Source organism: Diadema setosum, chromosome 12 (assembly GCF_964275005.1).
Source record: "Diadema setosum chromosome 12, eeDiaSeto1, whole genome shotgun sequence".
Lineage (NCBI taxonomy): Eukaryota > Metazoa > Echinodermata > Echinoidea > Diadematoida > Diadematidae > Diadema > Diadema setosum.
In genome coordinates, this window is record NC_092696.1 from 14343604 (window position 1) to 14367554 (window position 23951).

The window sequence follows — 23951 nt, forward strand, 5'->3', positions numbered from 1 at the left end:
CAAGCGCCCTCTATTTAGTGTTCTCTCACAAGTTCGCATCTAAATATTGAGAGAGAGAGAGAGACAGAGAGAGAGACAGAGGGAGAGAAAGGGGAGGGGAAGAGAGGGAGATAAAGAAGAATAAACAAAGAAAAAAAAAAGGATGGAGAGGACACAAGAAAGATAAGGATAATGAATATCGCCTGAAGCTTCAATTTCGATTTCAATTCAAATTTCATTTCATTTTTCGAAAAGAACATGGACATTTCACTTTCTCTAGTAACAGAGAATAAGATTTCAAAAGCAAAACAAAGTAAGCTGAGAAGAGAATAAAATAATTATGAACCTTATAGTAATATTATTTATGTTGTCATGAAAAAGATGAATAAATTGATAAAAATATGTGAGAAAAGGGGATTCTAGAATGAATATTATTTCGCAACACATGACAAAAAGAGGGGAGGGGAGGGAAAGAGAGAGGGAGAGAAAAACAGACAAACAGACAAACAGACAAACAGAGTGAGAGGGAGAGAGATGCGGAGAGACAAGGAGAGAGGGGGATACTTGGAGACCGCGGGAGAAAGGGAGAGTGGAACCGCAGAGCGTTGCGATATTGAGCTTGACTGGAATTTCAGGAATGCGTGGCATCCGTGCATACATTAGCTCTCCCTCTCTTTCTCTCTTTCAATCCCGTCTCAACTCTTTGGTGCATCTCTCGGACAGCATCACTCCAGTCAACCAGGAGCCAGTGAGCCTCTTCTCTAGTCCTGGATTACCATTTGGTTGGAGAAGAAGAATCTTTTTAAGGTAAGTTATATTGATTGAAAACTTTTGTATTGCTTTATATTGACCGATCGGTCACAATGTTGGTCTCATTTGAAATAGCATCTTTGAAGATGGTGATTGTCGCACAGTTTAGAGTTACGTTGATGGCAATGATGGCGACTTTCCACCATAAATCCACTGATGTAATCACTATGCTTCTGTGTACATCTTTGAAGAGAGTAGCAGCTTCCTTGCATTGTGCCTAAGACCGAAATAGATACGTGTTATCATAGTTACATTATTGCTAATTTGTATTGCTCAAGGGACATCTGAGTAACTTTACGTCAACATTACCATAACAAAGAATCACACGTACGTGGAGAGGATACGGTAGAAAACAGTTTTGCATACCCTGCATCGCATGGGCTAGGCTATAGGTCCAATCATTCTGTTCAAAACATCTCCACCCCTCGGACTCCCTGCTAGGCCAATTGTATCATTGGGAGATATTACTTCAGTATATGAATATAACTTCGTTTATAGGTACCTTCTAAAATTTCAAAGTTTTATAATGGGGAGAATTGATAAAGAGGTGACTCAAGGTTGTTTCGTGTCACTGCTGTGAACTGGTTGCAGCTGGAGAAATCCTGGGGACTCTGGTGTAATAATAACACAGAGCGAGCATGCGATCTTACTTTCCAAGAATAACCGTAAAAACAGACATCTACTGCTTCAGTATAGTATCATATAACCATGGTTATAATTCGTCTTATTCGAACCCTATTAAACTCCACGTTCCCTTTTCACCAGTCCTGTAACTACATTATAGATTCAAAATAACATGTCAAAACCATTACCATTTTCAAAGTGTAATGTTTCTGCGATTACATGTTTGATGATCTGCCAACGCATTACCTTATTAAACAAAGTAGCAGAGGCGTTATATATTTCGAGATACGAAAATTTGATTTTCTGAAAAAAAAAATGCTCCTCTTATCGTTTACTGAAAGTTGAAACAAATTGGGTCAAACGAGATTATGAAGAAAACTTAAGAAGAGCATTTCTAAGGTGAATGTAATATGAGCAGTTTTCCAAAATCTATGCTGAAAAATATCTTTTGCAAAATTGAATAAGTGAACATTTTATCATTAACATATATATATATATATTATCATGTAATATATATAGATTAATATAACTTTTTCAGATGTGTTAATTATTTAAGAAAAAAATGACATGCCATGTGAAATAGAAGACAAATAGAAGAACACATTTTCACATTACTTTCATGGCAGCCTTATATTGGTTTCATTATATTTATATCAAACTAGATATAGGAATGGAAAGTCCTGCTTTCAACCGATACTGTGGAAGGATCTGTCTAACCGATTGAGACGACGCATTGTTTGAATGTTTATGTCATAGAATAAATAGAATAAGTAAAAAAAAAACAAACAAGCAAACCAATGACAATCTTAAAAGTACAAAAACAAAAACAACTATACGGGTTAACAGCAAAGACGATTTTTAACTTTGTATAGACTTTAGTAATAACGGATATATTTTCATCAATATAATGCTTACTAGTATTATTGAAGATTTGATAACAAAACGGTTTAATCGTCATTATAAAACATGATAGATCAAAGAAAACCATTCCAGCGATACGTCACTTATCATATAACAAGTTATATTCGTACAGTTTTGACCCGCAAAGTACTATTTCTTAATTTTTGTATAATTATCTTTGAGTTTAACAGCTTTGATTTTAACAGCTTTGATGGCAAAGATCTCAAATGAGCAGGAATAGCATTAACTCGTTATGCAATCCAACTTTTCATACATATATATTGCAATTTATATGCTCTTCCGATCTCTTTAATCGATCCATAGAGATAAAATTATTCATGAGTGTTTTAAAACTTCAGGAATAGAATAGGAAATACGTATATGGAGGGGGCGGGGGTGGGTAGCATGACATTAAGACTCTAAGACTCTTAAGAGTCTACATTTTCAGAAAAGTAACCCTGGTAGTCCCTTTCATATCGCACAGCGAATGAACACAGAATGATGCGCATGAATACACAGTAGAAACTGCAGATCAAACACTGTAATAAGTCGGTATCATTAAGTGCATCACACATACTTTTATTGAATAAAAAGCAGTGTGAGTTGCGTCACCAGAAACAAACAAAAAAAGACTTTGTTGTTAAGATAGCCATATCACTGTAGTTGTGTTAGCAAAATCAGTTTTAGTTGGGGCAGTAGGGCTGGCTTTGGCAGAATAAATTGTTATAGCCTTTTGCGTTCAAAGCTGTAATGGAAAAATAACAGCCATATTATTCCTGATATTGTGAAGGACCAGCAAATGTAACCAAGTAGGCCTACTGCAAAAAAGCAATAACATGACAGTCCCGACAATTATTAAAAAACAAACAAACAAACAGTTGCATTTAGAATAAAGGTTAATCCAAGTCATTTAATGAATCTTATTTATTGAGTTCGTAATCATTGTAATCGTCATCATCGTTATTTCTATAAATAGTACCACCTCGAATATTCGTATATTACTCGAATATTCGCATATAGCACTTCAAAGTTTTCTATTCTCCAGTTTATGTCTTAATTATCATTGCATACATGTAGGCCTATATAATGTACCATAATCTCTACATCATGGACATCTTTATAGGAAGAAGAGCGTTTAGACCTATTATGACGTACTTTTACATTTCCGTCAGGAATGCATCATTAAACATGCCGATAAAGACTGCCATGTAACCTCCAAATTAGGACATACTGGAGTACTATGCGTATTGTGTGGCCCATAGCCACAGCTGTCAGCGGCATAGATTTCGGAGTCAGTGCAACACTTTCGCATCGCAGGCGAAGAGATTATAAACCTAGTCTGGTTTTCCAGACACGCTGAACTTGAAGCTCCAGTTTCCCGCTATTTTGCTTCGTGCATTAGACATAGCTTTGTTGTTGATCCGGGCATCTTTGTACTGGTATTGCACGCATGGGGTCCAAAAACGAGATCAATTTCACGTCGAGACTGACTTTGAAAATTAGACAGAAAATCGAGGGAAAAAAAAAGAAAAAGAAAAACAGGAAGCCTGAAGTTTCTTAAAACTTTGATAGACAAAACAAACTGAAAGTTGTGGAAAGTCATGCTATTTAAAAATGTTACATTTTTTTTTTCATGACCTGATAATGTTATCGAGTCAAGATTATTAAATTGGCTAAGTTGCATTGACAAATCTTACTCAACTTTGTTTTATAGGGAATACACGAAACGAGAAAATGTGTGTTCATTTCCATTAAAAACGTTTTATGTTATGAATATTGTTATGATATATTGTATGGAAAACCTTCTCCTGGGTTACAGGTGACATGAGATGCATTTTCAAATAACAGAAATGCCGGATTAAAAATATGACTTTCTACTTTCTACTTTCACAAGTATAATACGAGGCTTTTTACGTAAGCATTCCAACTGTGTAACATTTACTATTACCTCTCCCTCTCTTTCCTCTATCTATCTTTCATAATCATTCTCAGATTTACTGGCACTGATTCACCAGCACCATTCCAATTATGTCGGACCACGAAGGCGAAGCGTAAGTTGCTTAATATCTTTTCAATGAGAAAATACTTTCTAGATTTTGCAAAAAATGATTTCCCACCATTTGCATCTTTCCCGAATGTATCTTGATCGATAGGTGTGCATTGCGTGCCCTATGCAATGGAAATGATTATAATGTAGGAGCTGTCATTGCTTGTTGATTTTACTTGCTGACAGAAAAGTATTTTTGAGCTCTTTGTTTGTGCATTTGATGCATTACCGAAGTTGTTTTTTTTTGTTTAAAGTAGAATAAAGCTCAAATAAAATGATTGAATGAATGCAGCAATATTAGTAGAAAATGGCTAGACGAGAAGACTACATCGTCATTACATGACAACAATATAAAGATGATTGAAGAGATTTCAGTATATTTTCTATTGTCTATGGGATAACGAAAGAGCCCTTGGCTTACCTCTTTCAGAAATCATGGAGAATGATACTACCCTTATAGTATAGCTTTGCCCAAAAAATTATTTTTGATATATGAAAGAGACACATTTCAGTAGTCCATTGCACTAACTTTCAGAGAAAAGGGGTCATTAATTAGTGAAAAAATGCATCTAAAAGTTTCTAAACACAATGGGTTGGGGAGGCAAGACTACAGCAAACATATTGTTTGCAGTGGGTTACAGAACAACAGCTGTTCCTGAATCTCCCAGACACGATGTGTTTGGAAACTTTCAGATGCATTATTTCACTAATGAATGACCCATTTACTCTGAAAGATGGTGCAGTGGATTACTGAAACGTGTCTCTTTCACGTATTAAAAATGATTTTTACGGCAAAGATACACTTTAACATTATATCTGTAGAAAGTTGAGGGAATGTCTACTTTCGTTAAAAGAAAGAAAGAAAAAAAAAAAGAATCTGAAAAACTCTATCTACTTTAGCTGAAGTCGTGCATTGACGTCGCGAACTATTTTAGTCTTCTCATCCAGTATTGGCAGTACCGAAACTTTGAAAGTTCATAACTTTTGAAAGGATTGTTCGTTTTTCCTCAATCTTCAACCATGTGAGCTATTGATATTGCTGCAATCATGAAAACCCCTAGTATTTTGGGTTTCAATTCTCCTTTGAGTTTAAACAGAGCGATTTTGTTTTGACTGCGTATGCCTCCTGTGACCTGGGTCTTATTAACCAGAAATGCGACTGTCTGCAAATTTACCCAATACTTCATCATGCAATGCGATTTTTCAACGTTTAACAGGCCATCACATTATTTTCTTTGTCTTTTTTTTTGTGTAATGAGGGTTGGGAATACATAAATTCAAACAGAATGTGACCACGGTGGTTTTCTCAAGCTTTCTCATTCAACAGAGTAAACATAAAAACAAACAAACAAACAAACAAACAAAACAAAACAATTGTGTAGTTGCATGATTCGCACGAGGAATGTCAATGGTATTCCGACTGACTTACCGTAACTTTGACACGAAGGTTCTGGAATATTCAAAAATATTATCTTGAATAAATTATTACATCGACAAAGATCGACTGGTCCACACATAAGTACGATCTATCGTTATAAACTTCATACGTACAGCCATGTTTTTAGCAAGCTTCTTGATGATCAAAATAAGTGCACTTTATTTTCGTCTCGACATACTCTTTTCCCGCGATCTTTGGGCATTCCAAATTTTAATTTTTGCCACTTTTATGAAAACTTGCCCTGGTGAAATAGACCTTAAAAGTGTAATGGGATTCTCAGACGCTATATAGTTGTGAGATATAACGTTCCGCGTATTTCTCCTTTTTTCTCTCTTTTTAAATCGACATAAAAAGATAATCGTTAAAACCATCAACATTCTTGCAAATATGTATACATAAATTATATATATATATATATATATATATATATATATATATATATATGAAGAGTTTCTTTGCAAAAACCGATAAGTCCATATTTGCCAAATGGAGATATTTGCGATGAAAGGTCAAGAAAAATAAAGAGAATAATAAGAAAATGTTTGCTTCCTTTGGCCATAACTTCAAAAATGTACCTTTATATGTAGTGACCAATATATCATTTAAAAGGTATTATTTGGTACTTTATGACAGAGACCGTACTTCAAAATCTTCATAAATGGACTTATCGGTTTTTACGAACAAACTCTTCATATGTATATGAATGTATATAGATATATAGTATTTGGAATCAGCTTCTAAGCTTCTTTCGTTCTTTCCTTTGTTTTATATTGCCTTCACAAAGTGTGGTATAAAGACGAAAACAAAAAACACACTCAGTGAAATATGAAGTTTTGATGATTATCACATGATTATTGCACAATCAAACAAAGAATAAAGTAAGACTTTCATTACAAAATCAATTTAAAATGTTAGAAAGTCATAAAACTTTAGAATTTCACAAACTGTTTTTCTTTCTGTTGCGATTTTTGTCACAATCACGCATTCAAAATTTGATGGTGTGATGACGTCATGTGGTCATGACCTCACGTCAAGTATCCAATTCGTCCATCGACATGATTTAACAGTAAGACTAGTTAGATTCGTCTTGTTAGATCGTTCCAACAGTGTTTTCTTTTGTCTTTGTAGAACTTCGTAAATGGAGGAATTCGCTTATTCTTTTATAAACGAAAAACATTATGTCACCTTCGTCAAAAACTACACATGGGAGAGTAAGTAACTGGATGAAATTATCATCTCAAGTTAGATTCACTATGTAATCGTGACTATATTTTATAAATGTCCTCAATTTTTGGTCTGAGTTTAGAGAAACCAATCTACTTTGTTGAAGTCAACTCAAACGTATAGGGAGGTGATTAAAGCTCAATATCATTATGTGCATTCTTCGTTCCGAATGTGACTATGGTGTGCTCGTGAAAAAAAGCACATTCTCACAAGACTATGCTTCTTGTTTCCATGGTAACAGAATGACAGAGGACGAGAAACAGCTGGCGGAGGAGAAGGTTTGAAATATGGTGGAGTGATATAGATGGATGAATAGATAGATACGTAGATGGTACTTATAGTGTAGCATAACCCAAATAACATGTCCTGAAAAAAAAAAGAAAGACAAGAATAACACTCTTTAACGACTTGACATGCTGTAGCTCTGGCTTCGTCTGTGCAATGTGTTTGTTGTAGGCTTATTTGTGTTGTGGAAGTGCGTGTGTTTTAAGCAGCAATTATCATAATCACTCGTCATCTATTCCATTTTCAATAATGACTAATGGTGATAGTTTGAAGGAAGATATGGTCTTTGAAACAAGGGTAACCAGTTTAGCAAGACTAAAAAATGAAGAACCGGACGGTAGCTGGCGAATATAAATATGCTCATTCGACTCAGAGCAATACTGTCATTTCAACTGTATACATTCACAACTAGACTAAGGTAATATTTAGAACGGAGATAGCGTCTTTTTTTTTTTCTTACAGCAACCCACCTCCACGACGAACATGCACACATTCTGCGTTAAAACTTCAATAGCTTCAATACTCTGCCGACAAGCTGATACTGTAACTGCATGGCATGCATGGGGCGCCAAGTGTCGCATGGCCTTTTTCGTCACGAAATCAGCCATGTCCTCGACGAAATGTTCATTTTGTTACAAAAGGACTGTAGATTGTCGACGAAATGTTCATGTCGTTACGAAATGGCCATTAAGTTCGTCGATAAAATGACTGTATAAAGTTACGAAATGAACAAATTTCGTCGACGAATCAATGATCATTACGTAACTAGAGAGACCATGCGACACTTGGCGCCCCATATGTAAAAAAAAAAAAAAAAGAAGAAGAAAAACAATCCGTGCACCATGTTCAAAGACTTCGTAGTGAGGGTACTGTATAATAGGACCTAGGTAATGCAAATTTAATGCAAAGGATGACCTTCATGTAAATATCGATCATTTTTGTAATCAAGACTTGTTTATAGTTTACAGAGAGACGTGTGATGCGATGACGTCATCATCCCTGCCAATATGAGTATTTTGAGGACTTGCAACTTATATCACTGACTTTTAACTCAAAGTTTTTAATAGAATGTATAAATGTTCGTTAATTCAATTCCGAGTCTTACGAAACCTCTTGCATAACTATCTTTAATACTTTGTCCATTGTGTGACAACATCATTTTCGACACATTATTTAGTTGCGACACTGACCAAGTTTTTTTTTTCTACATTCCTTCATGTGAAAGGAAAATTTTATGGGCGTCTTTTGGTTATGATAAGTACACCCTACTGTGTTGTTATTGTTATATGTCATACCCTGCACATTGCGTCACATAGAACTTGGCTATCAATGCAACGCTACTAATGGAAATGCATGCAGGAACGATATGGAACTGTATTTTTATTATTGTTATGCCTGCTCTCCTACCTGATAACCTAAAAACGTCGTAACAGTGTCGGTGTTCGTCGTCTTTAATATACACTTAACTGTAGTTGAAACGCTTTCTACATACAATGTACGTGCTTTGCGACATCTGTAGCTTTGGCCGTAAAGTCTGTATTCAAAGGGCACTGCTGAAGTTGTGCATGCTCAGCTGGTGTAAAACGCAAATTTAACGATGTTACCACTGAATATGCATGACGTAATTACGGTTTGCTGAGACTGCGATGTTCACCATTCTAAAATAAATGTCTGTTTCTTCAATGTGACGAACAGTTTTATATTAGCAACCTGATATTGATCTTTTTCGTCACAATGCTTTCTTGTTTCTGAAAGATGATAACATCAAATAGAAGCTTTAATTTGATCAGGTTTTATGAATACAACGGTTAGTATTACCAGATCGCCGAAGCCAGGAGTGTTTAATGACAACCTCAAATTTAAAGCTAGAGTTCAAAGTATGACTTTTCATGGTATATGATGATAATGATTATGAAAGCCATGAATGATATGGGAGATAATAACAAAAATTATTATTATCATTGAAACAATTTGTTTGCGTCTGTCATGTTTTTCTGTCCTATCTTCTCGTAATCATATTGTTATCACTATTGAGTTTCACTGTGGGGTGTTTTGTATGTTATCATTATGACGATTGTCAGCAGTAACATAGTTTTACCATCATTCTCATCAGAATCAACTTTCCTAATCAGATTAAAAAGGGCAACGAAAATAAGACAACTAATCATCATCATGTAGTTATTTCTTTTCAAATTCGTTTTTTTTTTAAGTAAAGACTCAAGTAAGAACGAAATGTATATGAAGAGTTTTATTGTAAAATGAGATAAGCGCCATTTTTAAACATTTCATAGTAAGTTCATCATCAGATAGAACAAAATAAAACCTTTCCAGTAATATCTCACTTGTAATATAACAAGGAATATTGTAGAAGATATGATTAAAAATATCCCATATTTTCTTATCTTTTTCTTTGGATTAGCATCTTTAATCACGAATATCCCAACTTAACAAGAATGTATTTGTTAGCTAGTTTTGCGATAAAACTCTTTATATATTATAATACACACATAATTATATTTCTGTTTCTTTCCTTTTTTTCGGGCAAACAGAGGCTGGAATTCCTGGCGGAGGTGGAGGCCGCTCGAAACGAGATTAAGAAGGTCATCGAGCAATACGATGTGGAGATTAGCACCCTACACGAGAGACGGGTACGACAGCCATGTTACTTACCTTTGCGTGGTCTGCATGGTCGAACATGATGAGTTTTTAGAAAACTCTTGTCAATGTAAGGCAGACAATGGAGATTTATTTGGCTGATGTGAAGGAAAGTGGGTGTTCGAGACAGGTAGAAAGATAGATAGATAGATAGACTGACCGGTGGATAGATATATGGATTGATATAAATAGATAGAATACACACTTAAATACATTCATACATGCATAAAATTACATACGGCACACTGATACCCGTGACTGTGAATATTTCATATTTTGCAACAGTTCATATGTATGATTCATAACTTATACTTAGTTAGGTCTGAGTTTATTTGAAAAAGAAAATTGAATGATAGAAAATTGATATAGTCGTGGGTTTATTAATGTATTCATAAGTATTGTTATTGTGTAGTACGTTAAGTATTGATATGAATAAAACCTTTTAGTCTACATCATTCATGAGATCAGACCAAAATAATTATGGTCTGAAATGAGTCGTGATCTCAGAGGTAATGTGCTATAAAAGCGTGAAAGCTTTTTTTTTTCCTGATTCACCCGTTTTATCATTGTTACTATCAAGACACGAACATTATTGTTAAGGATAGACATGCTATGAATTTCTGTTCATTAGAAATATTCCTCCTGAATGTTAATGTTCGTGGTTTGTTTTTCCTTTTTTTTTTTTTTTTTCTCCCCGTCGTGCGCTAAATTTCTTGTTCCACGTCGAAGGCGAGCCGCAAAGCCGAACAGGCGATGTGGTTGGAGAAGATCAAGAAAAACGAGGAGGAGCGCCGCCAACGTCAAGAAGAGGAGAACCGGCGCCTGCGCGAAGCTGCTGAGCAGAAGAAACGCGAGCGGGAAGAGAGACGTCGGGCCATGCAGAACCCGAACAAATTCCAGCCGGTTATCCAGGTAAAAGATTATCATATTTCTGCCTTCCTTGGTTCCCCCTTTCTCTTTCTTTTGTCCTTTCTTGATGTAATAAGCGGCCCAACAATTCGATAGTTATATCGATACATTGATGAATACAGCTACAGGGCCCTTTCTTAACTGATGGCGTATTTAAGAATCTTCTGTTGCATTTTCTGCTCTGAATTGGTCCATCAAATTAGGTTTCCTAATCAAATAAGGTTTCCAAATCAAATAAGGTTTCCTAAAGAAACATCATTTTTGCCTCATTACATGTGAATATTCGAATTTAATTACATTTCTTATGTTGAGTAAAGTTTATAACATTATGGAACTGATTGAATTCATTTAATCTGTCAAAAACGGAATGCCAAAAAATAACAACTTGGATCTTCTGAAATGTGTTGCTAATTGAGGAGGGAGCTATACATTTAGAAACCAAGAGGCTTTTAAAACTAAATAAACTATGGCAAGTCAGTGTGACGAAAATAGTGTTCAAAATAATGAAACATGAGCCCTACTGATAAACCATACAAAAATTAAAATGTAAGAAAATCAACCCAGAAAAAAATTGTGTAGTATTTAAATTCTTGGAGGCTTAATTACATCACAAATCATCGGAAATGCTCGGGCCCTAGATTTGTCAGACTAAAGTAAAACTAAAGACTCCTAGGAGAGGAGGTAAAAAGAAAACGTTTGAATGTGCAATCAGATTCAGTTCAAACTGAAATATTTCAGCGAATTAATTCTAAGTGGGTCTATGACCTGCTACATGGATATCTAGTGAAACGTAGAACATGTGACAATGATAAACTGAAAACACACACACACACACAAACCATCAAACATGGCGAAAGAAGATTAATAGTGACCTAAAACAAGCAGGTCTTAGAAATAAACAACAAATCATTGCTATAAACTCCATGAAGATTGAAAAAGAAGTAGATAATCTTTAAAGAACAGCAACAAAATCAATCTTCAGGTTTGACTTTCTTCAGTTTGTCTCCCTCTACAAATGAATTTTTTTTAAGATCGCAACTGCAGTAGATGACAGGTTCGAGTTGACAGGTTCGAGTCCCACTGGTTCCTTCTTTTTTTTTTTCGACATGTTTGTTAATTCACAGATCAGCAGTTGCGATCTTAACAAATTTTCATTTGTAGAGGGAGACAAACTGAAGAAACTCAAACCTGAGTCTCCACCCCTCTGAATAATATCTTTCTTTCAAAATCAATCGTGATAACGGTTTCATTTTCCTTTTCGTTTTCCTTTTCTTACGTTTGTTCAAGGATGAGCGCGTGCGCTTTGCCAAGATGACACCTGCCGAACTCGCCAAGGAGAAGGAAGAAACGCTCGCCAAGCGCGTGCCGACACTCGACCCCGAGGCGATGACGTCGGACGAGGTCATGCGAGAGATCGCGCGGGAACTCCACGCAAAGATCATGAAGGCCTTCGGGGCCCTCTTCGACCTCCAGGAGAAACAGAAGCGCCAAAAGTATGACGTGAGTATACCATATGGCAACTCGCAACTCCTAGAGTCAGAGAGCAAGTAATGTAAGGTTATCACACTCAGAAATGCCCTGTACGAATAACTAAAAGGTAAAATCGATACTCGATGCTGATGATGAAAAAGTATGCTTTGGCATATTGAAAAAAATAAAATACGTACTTTGCATCAGTTGGGAATGTCTGCAAAAAGCCTGTCTGTGTAGTAGAAATATACCAGTCAGTATTTATTTACTTATTTATTTAATTATTCATTTATTTATTTATCTTTCTATTCTACTTTATTTCATATTATTATTATTATTATTATTATTATTATTATTATTATTATTATTATCATCATCATCATTTGTCTTGGAAAGGTCCCAGATCCCAGAGTAATACGATTTTCTGTTTCTTGTATAAGACAGCTGGAAAACTGTAACACGCGCTGATAAAATAAATGTGCATCTATAACGTACCATTTTCGGTAAAGAAGAACTTTGATAATAGTAATCACATATTCAGTACTACACTTTATAATTATTTTTGTCAACCTTAGCCCTTTTTGTCCCAGGATCTTTGCACAGTGCGAACAGCACTACCAGGCTTTCTGGGCTAATCGGCGCTCAAAACACATTGGCTATGAGATATTGTGTCTTTATTCGATTCAAGTCAATATGATTATGAATTTATTCGAAACTTGCTATCAACAACATCATAGTTTCATGATGTCAAATCTATACCTAGAGTAAAAAAGTGTCACTTTCTCAAGAATGATTAAATCTATAAGTTGATAATATTTTGATCTTGTCGCCTAATCACACGTACGGGTATGTAGTCTGATTTACTCAGCACATCACGATGACTATAATTATCTGTGTCATTTTCACACAGATCAATGAACTGACTTCTAGGATCGAAGCTATCCAGAAGGACAAGTAAGTCACAATACTTTATCAGAATTGACTGCCTGGCGTTGCCTTTTCTTCATTTTGCCCTTCTTCCTATAATTCTTTCATTGTTGTGATTCTTCGGTCACATGAATTTGAATATTGCTCACTTCAAAGTACATACACGACGGTATGATATTGATACCTGCTTGATAGTCACATACTATATAAAATTGTATCCTTTACTTTCAGGCTGAAAGCTACACTCAGTGCAGAAGGGAAGATCCAGAAACTCAATATCCCCTTCGGGGTGAGTACAATTACCTAGTCGCATATCAAAGGGAGTGTACAGTACTGGTTGAGGTGAGGATTTAGGTTTATAACGTTTTTGTTGTGAGATAATGAGAAACCTCTTATAAAATATGAAAGAGCATGTAATTCCATGAGGATTCAAAGTTTGTTTGATGAAAATTGGCCTTGAAATGGCTGAGATATCCAAAAAGAGATCATAATAAAATTGACAGGCCACTTTTATTTGGATATCTTTGTTTTTCCTTGTTTTTAGATATTTCAGTCATTTCAAAAACCAATTTTCATCAATTAACTTTTGATTCTCTTAAGAATCGTATGCTCCTTAACATTTCATAGAGTGGTTTCTACATATCTCGCGAAACGTTACAAGCCGAATCCTCACCTCAACCAGTACTGTACAGTCCCTTTAACACCCTTACACTAACACACATCAGAGAATACTATACAACAAATATAATCATAAAATCATGATATGATATGATATGATGTGATATAATATGATGTAATATAATGTATCTGATATATGAAGGGGTCGGTGCAATATAGTGCTAACCCACACAATGTTCATTTTGAGATAATCGCTGTTGCATGTTTGGAAAGTCCATACATTGTACATTGATAAAACATGAATGCATGCATTCTTTACCATCTTATTGGTTGAATTAAAATATGATATTTTCACGGATTTTAGAGTGAAGGATAAGGATTATGAAAATGCATGTAACTCAATTTTGACAGAAGTGTGGGTTAGCACTATATTGCACCGACCCCTTCAAATGTAATATAGCATGATACCATATGATTTGATATGATATAAGATCCATAGAATATAAAATATATTATAATATATTATGTAATATAATAATAACAATGATAATAATAATAATAATAATAATAATAATAGTAATAATGATAATAATAATTATATAATATCATTTACTAGTAGTTCCTATAATATAAAGTACATCTACAGGGCTGCCAAAAAAAAAAAAAATCAGTAGTGAAACTGGAGTGCTATCTCAATGATAGCTAATGATAATTCCCGTATCAGAGATAATTTGGTATTCTTTTATTTGGACTATTAAAAACAGATAATTTTTTTCAGAAAGCTCTCCTTTTCACAAAATAACCTGGCTCTCAGCTTTGATGGCAGGGCTTCAAGAAAAACAATGGAAAATGTTGTATATCGTTGATTGTCATCGTAACACTTATTTCTAAATCCCGACCTTCACCGTATCGTGCTGCAAAGAATCGACACAACCGTGGCATTGATAATTAGTTGAAAGCCAGATGAATTTTGTTAACCTCGTCACCAGTACAGCTGACTCCTCCCCCCTCCTCGCTCTTCTGAATTTGTTTTGTTCATCCCTTCTCGTCCTCCTTATCCTCCTCTTTCCCCTCCTTCTTTATATTTTTGTTACACATTTCTTGATTTTTTTTTTTATTTTGCTCCTTCACAATTACCCATTTTCCGCCACTTTCTCCTCCTATCCTGACCCCCTCTCCGCATCATTTTCTTCTTCTTCTTCCTCTTTCTCTTCCTCCTACTTTTCCTCCTCCTAACTTCTGACCTCCAGGAGACAGCTGCCGAATAGGGGCTGAGATACCTCACCAGTGAGACTGGGAGCCGAACAAAATGTGGGTCATTTTTTGTTCGGCGAGTCGTGATCGTTGACATCGCTCCTCAGCAGCAAAGAGGCGATCGACGTCCCTGTCGAGGTCGCGTCCCTTCTACACCCGACACTGCACCAATATCAACACTTACGAGAAAGCGAAACCGGCCATTCGTTACAAAATAAAACAGAGCAAAACAAACTCTCTTGTGTTAGACGTAGATTGTCAACCGTATAGGCAGCAAAGTACATTATTATACCATCACTATGATATCCAATTATCGAAAGCAACGATCATTACAATTTTAAGGAGGAATAAGGGTCTAAGAAGCTCTATGAAAAAAGACAGAATCTAAACAAACTCGTAGTGCATCAGTATCATTAACATATTGAATCTTAATGATAAAAAATATTTGCAATGAAGTGGTTTCTTTTAAGGTTTGGCATGTTCGGGGTGGGGATGATCTCTTTTCCCATACTTTTCTGTGCAAGTGTGTCATTACTCAGAAAAAAAAAAAACACTCCTAAAGGATAAGATGAGCTGATTATTGAATATGAACCTAGTGAACCTATTTGTGTTTTGTTTTCATCTCTTTCCGGTAATTAAGTAAGGATAATTCATTTGATTTCGTCATTCTTTGAATGTACAGGGCATTTTGTCTTTCCCGTGATCTGTTTAAGTTGGAAGTATCAACATTGTTATTTTTGTTGTTTTGTATGTATTGTTTAGGAATGTGTATCAGTTTGTACTTATACATGATAACCCTTGAATTTTTCACACTTTAAGGTTTTTTATTGTTTTTAGAATAACCGTTCTCTTTTGTAAAGTAGTGAAATAAATGAATCGTGTGACACTACACATGCTTATCAATGTCTCTGTTGTAAATACCACACTGATAGCTGATAAGAGTTCATATCTGAAAATTGTTTCTGTTATTTTTCATTCTCTTCTGTATACAGGCAGAGCGCAAAATTAGCAGCACTTAACGCCATAAGTTGTACAGAGGCATGACTTTTTTTGGTTGGCGAGAAAAAAAAAAATGTGTCGAAAGTTATCAAAACCCGTTGAAGACGAGTCCCGAGTATTCTCGTGTCCATGGGAATGCATGTTGTAGCAAAATCAGTCCGTCCTCAACGGGTTGGGAATGGAGTAAGTGCACTGTAAAAACATCGGTGTTAGATTTAACACCATGGGTGTTAAATCTAACACCGATCAAACTTCAATAGAGGACCACACCCACAGGTGTAGAAAATGTATTGTGACGGTGTTAAAAAGTGTTCGCCTGGGACTTCGTGGTGTTAATTTGACACTGTGGCTGGTAATATTTTTGACACTGCGCTAGAGTTAATTCAATAATGACACCGCATGGTGTTGATTTGATATTGGTGGTGTTAATTTCAATGGTATAACACCCGTCCAGCTTCAATAGGGGACCACAGCAACTGGTGTTACTGTGGTGTAAATGTATTTACAGATTTTTTTTTTCAAAAATCAAGTACTTTATCGGAAAATTCTTTATCATCTTGTTGAAGTTCAAAATTAACAAGAAGTGCAGTAACTAAGAAACTATTCAAAAAACAATTTTGAATTTTGAAATGACACCCGGAGGTGTTAATCTAACACCATGAATGAGCATCGGAAATTTAACACCAGCTCGGTGTTTCATATTTAACACCGGACTTTTTGCAGTGTGGGTTATACCGAGACAAAAGAGGCAAACAAACTGTATAACTATACTGTAGAATACCCAAGTGAAAAGTGTCATTGTTTCGACGTCTTCAGAAGTGGGAAGGTTTGAGAGTAGACGGCCGCAGCAGTCAAAATCGTCATTCTCAATTCCAGTCTTCGAAATCTGTTCTCGTTCCGATTGAAGACTAGGATTCAATATTGACGATTCGGCAGAGAAAAGGTGAAGACATATTCAAATAAATTCGATATTTTACTCGCCTTGGCAATAATGACAATAGCAGGGTGTAGATGATGATGTTTAGGCACGCGCAGTAGTTTCCGTAAAGATGAAGTGAATAATGGTAGTAATAAAGGACTTTTAAAGAAACGACATTTCTCGTAGAACAACTTCGTCCGTTTTCACCGGCAAAACGCTACATTGGGTTCTTGTTTGTTATGTATTATATCTACTGACAACAAGCAAAATTAACCAATGGTACTAAGGTGTATTCAAATTTTGATTCTAATGTATTTCTATTACAACCCGTAAAAGAAACGTGGACAGGAAAGAGTGTGGCTGCATGTAGTAAGGCGGCCATGAACAGAACAGAGTGGAGGTCCATAGTCGCCAACCTTCGGACTGAAGACGGCACTTAAGAAGAAGAAAAGAAACGTATGCTTTTGACGCCCTATTGCACGCATTATAGGTACCAACGAATATGTGACTATCATCATTATTAACTTCACTTGCACTGACAGCTCACTGAAAAAGTATCAGAACAATGTTGCATAACGATACAAGACGAAAGAAGCCATTTCATTTTGAGTAAATTGTATAATACGTGAAACAATACATCCGTCGTTGTTTATAGTTGTCATTATGTTGATGAATTGCCAACTTGTTGATAATGCTCACACTCCACTATTATATACTGCAAAACCACAAACAATAAATTTTTGTACTTCTTCCACAGCTGTCAATATTGACTTGATAATAAAGAATCGGATACTAATGAATTATAAATAACAAAATATTTCAAATAATGATAACAATGATTATTGTTATGATTATTATTACCATCATCGTAACGATAAAAGTAATTAAAAAAATTGTATGTTTTGCTAGGTTTCTTGGCTTTAATAAGTTTACATAATGTACCACACCACGCGAATTATTTGAGACTACACTTTGTCACAATCATGGAACACACGGGTGTCCTCTAGGCGCAAATCTAGCACTTGTACCCCTTGCCTGGCTGTTAAAGTCTCGAATAAGACCCTCTGTGCGGATTATCATCCTAAATAAAGCCAGATCACTGTCGGTGAGGGGCTCTAGTCATAGGCTAATACGGATAGTCATTCTTGTAACGTGGATATAGGGAGGGGCGTTTTGGGGGTAAATCGTCTTCTTCAAAGACCACACGTGCCACAGCAGGATTCGAACCCTGAAGCTTTTCTTCTCATTAATTTCCTCTTTGAAGCCACAATGGGCGTTCACAGGACCCCAACACCTCCTCATCACGTGACAATCAGCAGAACTATGGAAGCTTACATTGCTATAATATCTCATTGATTACATCATTTTCACAAGGCTATTTAGAACAATGTAAGTGACGAAAAAAAAATTGTATAGGGCTCTATATTCTGTGCTCGTGAATGTGTGACTTCGATGCATGGAAATTATCAGCAACGCTTCGATTGGAGGTCCATATTATTACGCAGTTGACCCTTGTTATTACCTGTGTATGTGTGTGTGTGTGTGTGTGTGTGTGTGTGTGTGTGTTTACCCAACTTATTTATTTACACATATGTACTCAAACTCACATGAAAATCATTACCACCTTACTGAATTTTGACAATCTGACAGCTTCACCGAGTCTTGTCCGACATAGCACCAAGTTTAACATGAGAAAGGGAATCTATGTTTTCAACAAGATACTACATTCGCACTTGCCCGATTGTCCCGAGCAAGTGAAAATAAGAGTCAGGCAAGTGCTTTGGAACAACGGAAAAAAAAATGCTTGCCGAAACTAGGCCAACAAACGTTTTGAAGTCGCCTATTCATTTTTTTTTTTCACCCCACCACCCCACTAAGTCATCCGTACAGAAGCCCAAATATAATGACGGCTTAAAGGGGATGGCTAGTAACCGATCAGTGGGAATCAGTGGGAATGCTGAGGGATGATTGTTCCAATCCTTGTGGGATTCATTTAAGAGTACATTATATATCTACTGTTGTGTGAAAATCATTTGCTTCAGAACGGTCTCGTATTCAAGTAATGTGCAGATTAATGCCCCGTCACTGACCAGGGACGCTTACCTGGAAGCATTAAACTGCACATTACTTGAATATGAGACCATTCTGAAGCAAATAATTTTCACACAAGAATAGATATATAATGTACTCTTAAATGAATCCCACAAGGATTGGAACAATCATCCCTCAGCATTCCCACTGATTCCCACTGATCAGTTACTAGCCATCCCCTTTAATGATGCACAGCACTTCGATTTCATTTCATCAACTTTCCAACACATTCGTGAAGAATTCGTGAATGCAACACCAATACTCAAGCCAAATCGAACCAAGTTTGTCAATGTGTGCAATGATTTTGCTCTATTAAGCCCTTGACTTACAAGTGATTTTCTATATCATTTTCATACATTTTTTTTTTCTACTTTCTTTGTGGACAAGTAAAATTAATTCTCGGAAAAGTGTTCCGCAACAATTTGAAAATATGTTTAACGAACGGTCAAGTGGTGAAAAATAAAAGAAATGAAAAGAAAAGAAAAGAAAAACAAACAAACAAACTTACGTAGCACCTGGTTCTGAAGCAAAGGAAATGAATGGATTAATGTGAATTGTTAAATCAAGTTCAGTGGGGGAAATAAAAAGCAGTACAAACAACCAACAATATGATTGCATTTGATGCCTAAATGGAAGAGGAAAAGGAAGTGAGTAGGTTCATTAAGGACACTGGTATACACTGTTTCTGATGAAACGTCATGCAACTGTATAAACACATAATTATTGTATAATGTACTCTTGAAATTGGACGCATGACAAAGTGTTGTATAGAAGAAATTCAATTAGTCTTATCTTTTAATCAATAATGACAATACCACTTCTGGTAAACTATAAAATCCAATGTTGATAAAATACAATGATTGGCTTGAGTTGCAACATATAAAGTGGCAACCACAGTTCCAGTACAGACAACACAAGAACAAAATAGTACTCATGAAATATCAAGAAATCATCAAAAACGATTACACTCAACTCAACCCTACATAAATATACCATCACATGCTCTAACACTCACATATTGTAAATGTATAAGAGGATTTCTGAATTACATGGTGTACTACAAATTTGCTGGCAGCTTTTTTCCCCCTCTCTCTCTCTCATGATGAACAAACTGGTGATCCACTCATAAAGTCCTATGATGACATGACAACAAAAAAGATCCATTTTACTGACCAAACAAATAGATGCATGTGATTTCACCTGTACAGTCTTGACATGTTTACATAATATATACAAATAAAATTTATATTACGTAAGTTTAGATGACAGTACAGCCTACTTGTTATGCATAATGATGATTGAAATTAATACAATTGTCACTTTGTCCAGAGAATCAAATATTGATGGGTAATTGCACAATCCAGAAAGATTTCATGAATTTTTTTCATTATAATAATAATGTACTTCACCATCATAGGACATGTTGCGTGCCTGTTTTTCTGAAGTGGTGAATGAAAATTTTAAGTGGAGGTGTCATCGTCACAAGAACATTTCAAGAAAATCAGTGTTTTTCCAGTTCTGCATGATTGCTTTTGATTGATATGGGGAAAAATCTGGCAGGTCCTTAAATAATTATGCCAACCATTAAAAGAAATAACAACAGCAAAGAACTCAAAAAAGCAACACACAGTTTTTTGTTTTGTTCTGTTTTGTTTTGTTTTGTTTGTTTGTTTGTTTGTTTGTTTGTTTGTTTGTTTGTTTGTTTGTTTGTTTGTTTGTTTGTTTGTTTGTTTGTTTGTTTGTTTGTTTGTTTGTTTGTTTTTTTTTTTACAGTTACATGTAAGGGCTGTATTTCATTGCTGTCTGTAATTGGTCTTTTAGTAGTCTTGGTCAGAAATCCCACCGCAAATGAAAGATGCAGCGAATTACCTCTTTATGTAACAAATAGGTCACTTTGCAATCTTATCTTTGCAGTTCTCTAAAATATTCGCAGATCCTTTAACTTCTGAAGTTACATTAAAAAATTGTATCACTTATCACACATCTAAATTTTGTAAGGGGGGGGGGGGGTATGGAGAGGGCTGGTATGCTTCACTTCAACATGCAACTGAATTTCTTCCTAAACTACATACTCCTAATAAACTACTCCTAAGAACAATGCACAGGGTAAATGGAATGGCAGTAAATGGAAAGTGTAAACATAGATAAAACAAATGACGTAAGGTGACATGTTGCATAAAAACCTGCTACATCTCAACCACGGCAAAACTTTACTCTCATCCTAACACAGCACACCCTATTTCAGTGGTTTTTGCTCTGAATCCTAGCGCATTGATAGGCAAATACTTCTGAACCACAGCTACCAGCAACAAGACCCCCCCCCCTTTTTTTTTTTGAGTGTTAACTTTCATTAGAATTGCCCTGCTCTTCAGTAGTTGTCATGAAAATATGGCACTGGTTTCAGCTATATGACTGTCATTCAACAAAAAATATAAACAAGATTGATTCTTCATGGCATTTCCTTTCAAAACTTTGAAACAATACCAGTTCTCTTCTCAGAAAACAACAACCAATTAATAGTGAACAGACTAATCTACAACCATCATACAATAAATATTTTGTTGTTTTTTTTTATATATATAATTTTAAGCTCATGATATGAAACAAGAAGAGAAAATTGATTTTGCTTGAAAATTTGATATCAACGGATAACATGAATATCAAAGTGCAGTTAATGACTTTTCATTTTTCTGGCACAGTGGACTCCCGTTATAACGAAGTCCTCGAGACCGGCAGTTTTGTTTTGTTAAATCAAAGTTTTGTTATAACCGAACAAATAAACACTAAAAATACACAGAGCTGAAAATGTTTAAGTCTGAAATTTTACTTCGTTGTAACCGGAATTTCCTTATAACCGTGCTCGTTATAATCCTGGGAGTGCACTGTAATTTGACAACATATTGGAGATGTGGTCCATCACTATGGCAACAGACCCAGTGGGCCACATAATAAAGCTAATGAGACACTGGTTGATCAGGCGACTGGGCTACCTAGAAGAACTTCGGCCAGAGTGCAGTCAGTAATATCAACTTGTGACTGAAGTAAACAAAACATCTTAATGACATCTGCAGCATTTTGACTGTAGCAGCATAATAATATACTCAAAATGACTGTAAATTGTGGCTCGATGGTAATAACTCATTTCATAATCATAGTACAGATGAGCACATCCCATCTTGAAAGTGGACAACCATTACATAAAGATCAACAACATAACAGGAAAATTATCTACGCAAGCGTCCATGCAACTAAATACATTTATTTCATGAAAAAGTATGATGTACACATATCACAAGCCCTGTTGTCTGGTCAGGTATGTCTTCATAATTACGAGACCCCAATTGTCACGCATTGGCTGTATGAATATGACGCCTTGAGCATTTTAACGTTTTGAGTATACCACAACTTTAACATTTTCTGCCCATTTCAAATACAACTCAGGCACAGCTAATTTGCAAATTGAGACAATTTTTATACTCTCTTGTAAAGAAAAAAGAGATACAAAAAGTTTTCATGAAGCTTCCTTTAGAATTGGGGAGATTAAGCAGCTGTGCCAAAGTAATGAGTCAAATGCAAATTCAAATGCCAAAGTTGAAACAAATTCAAAGTTGAATGCCCAGTGGAATTTCAGTTTACCAACGCTGTGCTTTGTTCGTCGATTGCCACGACGTACAAGGTAGGATGGAGATCTTCACTCCCCGATCAGCTCAGATGACGAGAAAATAATTTGTCAATGAATAGAGATTAACTAATCCCCTCATCCACACTGTGTCACCCTGGCCTTCCTGTTGGACTGAAGCACACTGCTACGGCGTACACTTGATTGGTTTTGCTAACTTTACAACTGGGTCAAATTTGGATGGAATTTAGAAGATACTGATGAAAAAGCTTGACAATTGAATGGACACCACAAGAGTTATGCTAGAGTCACACACGACCCAGGCACAAAACGGATTTGATCCGGGTGAAAATGAGCCGGATTAGTCCCGGAACAGAGGGCAAGTTATGCTCCAGTCACACGCAGCCGGATTTCGAGCCACATCCATAAGGAATTAAAACCGTATCGTTCCAGTTTGAGCCGCCATAGAGACCTGTATTGACCCGTATGTAAACCTTGTCATCATCCGTTGCATGAAGGCAATGCAGTATACAGTACGGCAAGGGTCCATACGGTTTTATGCTGCAGGTTGCAGCAGGTCGATGTGAGTCAATGCAGTTCGAACCGGGTCAATTCGGATATTAATACGGAATTGAAATCCGTGAGAAAATTTTGAACATGACCAAAAAATTGTCAATGCTGTATCGTAGCCCCCCCGGAATCCATCAGGAATTGACATGGGTTACGACGCAGGTCAATGCGGGTCTCTACGGATCGAATCGGGATGATACAGTTTTAATTCCTTATGGACTCGGTACGAAATCTGGCCGTGCGTGACTCTAGCATTAGAGGGGTAATTGTATTTCATCCAGATGATGCTTAGCTTTCAAAACTATGGTAAAACTGAGATGGAATTTGATATACTATAATTTTTTTTTTCTTCAAAGAATTTCAAATTTGTAAGAACATCACCTAACCTCTCATAAAATTTGCACCAATCATGCCCAAACTGAGTGTGAATTGCTTGTGAATGAAGACAATTTTTTTAATGAATTCCTTAATGAAAACAGAAGAAAAAAAAAATTGATTACACCAAACATTCTTTACAAAACGATGGATACAAATGGCACTGCCTCTTCCACTACATTATAGTGAATGCTGTTTTCTTGAGTTCTTTGGTGGAGGCATACCTGTAGGTGTAATA

General features: G+C 35.9%; 1 protein-coding gene across 1 annotated transcript; it reads left to right on the forward strand.

The window, feature by feature from the left end:
* The first annotated feature begins 675 nt into the window (after window positions 1–675).
* Window positions 676–16029, forward strand: LOC140236184 (uncharacterized). The gene is made up of 9 exons (XM_072316151.1): window positions 676–786; window positions 4306–4364; window positions 7264–7300; window positions 9857–9955; window positions 10692–10874; window positions 12159–12371; window positions 13252–13295; window positions 13500–13557; window positions 15137–16029. The coding sequence occupies exons 2-9, from the start codon at window positions 4342–4344 to the stop codon at window positions 15152–15154; spliced, it is 675 nt and encodes a 224-aa protein (XP_072172252.1). The 5' UTR covers window positions 676–786; window positions 4306–4341; the 3' UTR covers window positions 15155–16029.
* Window positions 16030–23951: the final 7922 nt, after the last annotated feature.

Coding starts and splice junctions, on each gene's coding strand:
- LOC140236184 (XM_072316151.1), top strand. CDS start 4,342: ATGTCGGACCACGAAGGCGAAGC. Junction 7,301..9,856: donor AACAGCTGGCGGAGGAGAAG/GTTTGAAATATG, acceptor TCGGGCAAACAG/AGGCTGGAATTCCTGGCGGA. Junction 13,296..13,499: donor GAAGCTATCCAGAAGGACAA/GTAAGTCACAAT, acceptor CTTTACTTTCAG/GCTGAAAGCTACACTCAGTG.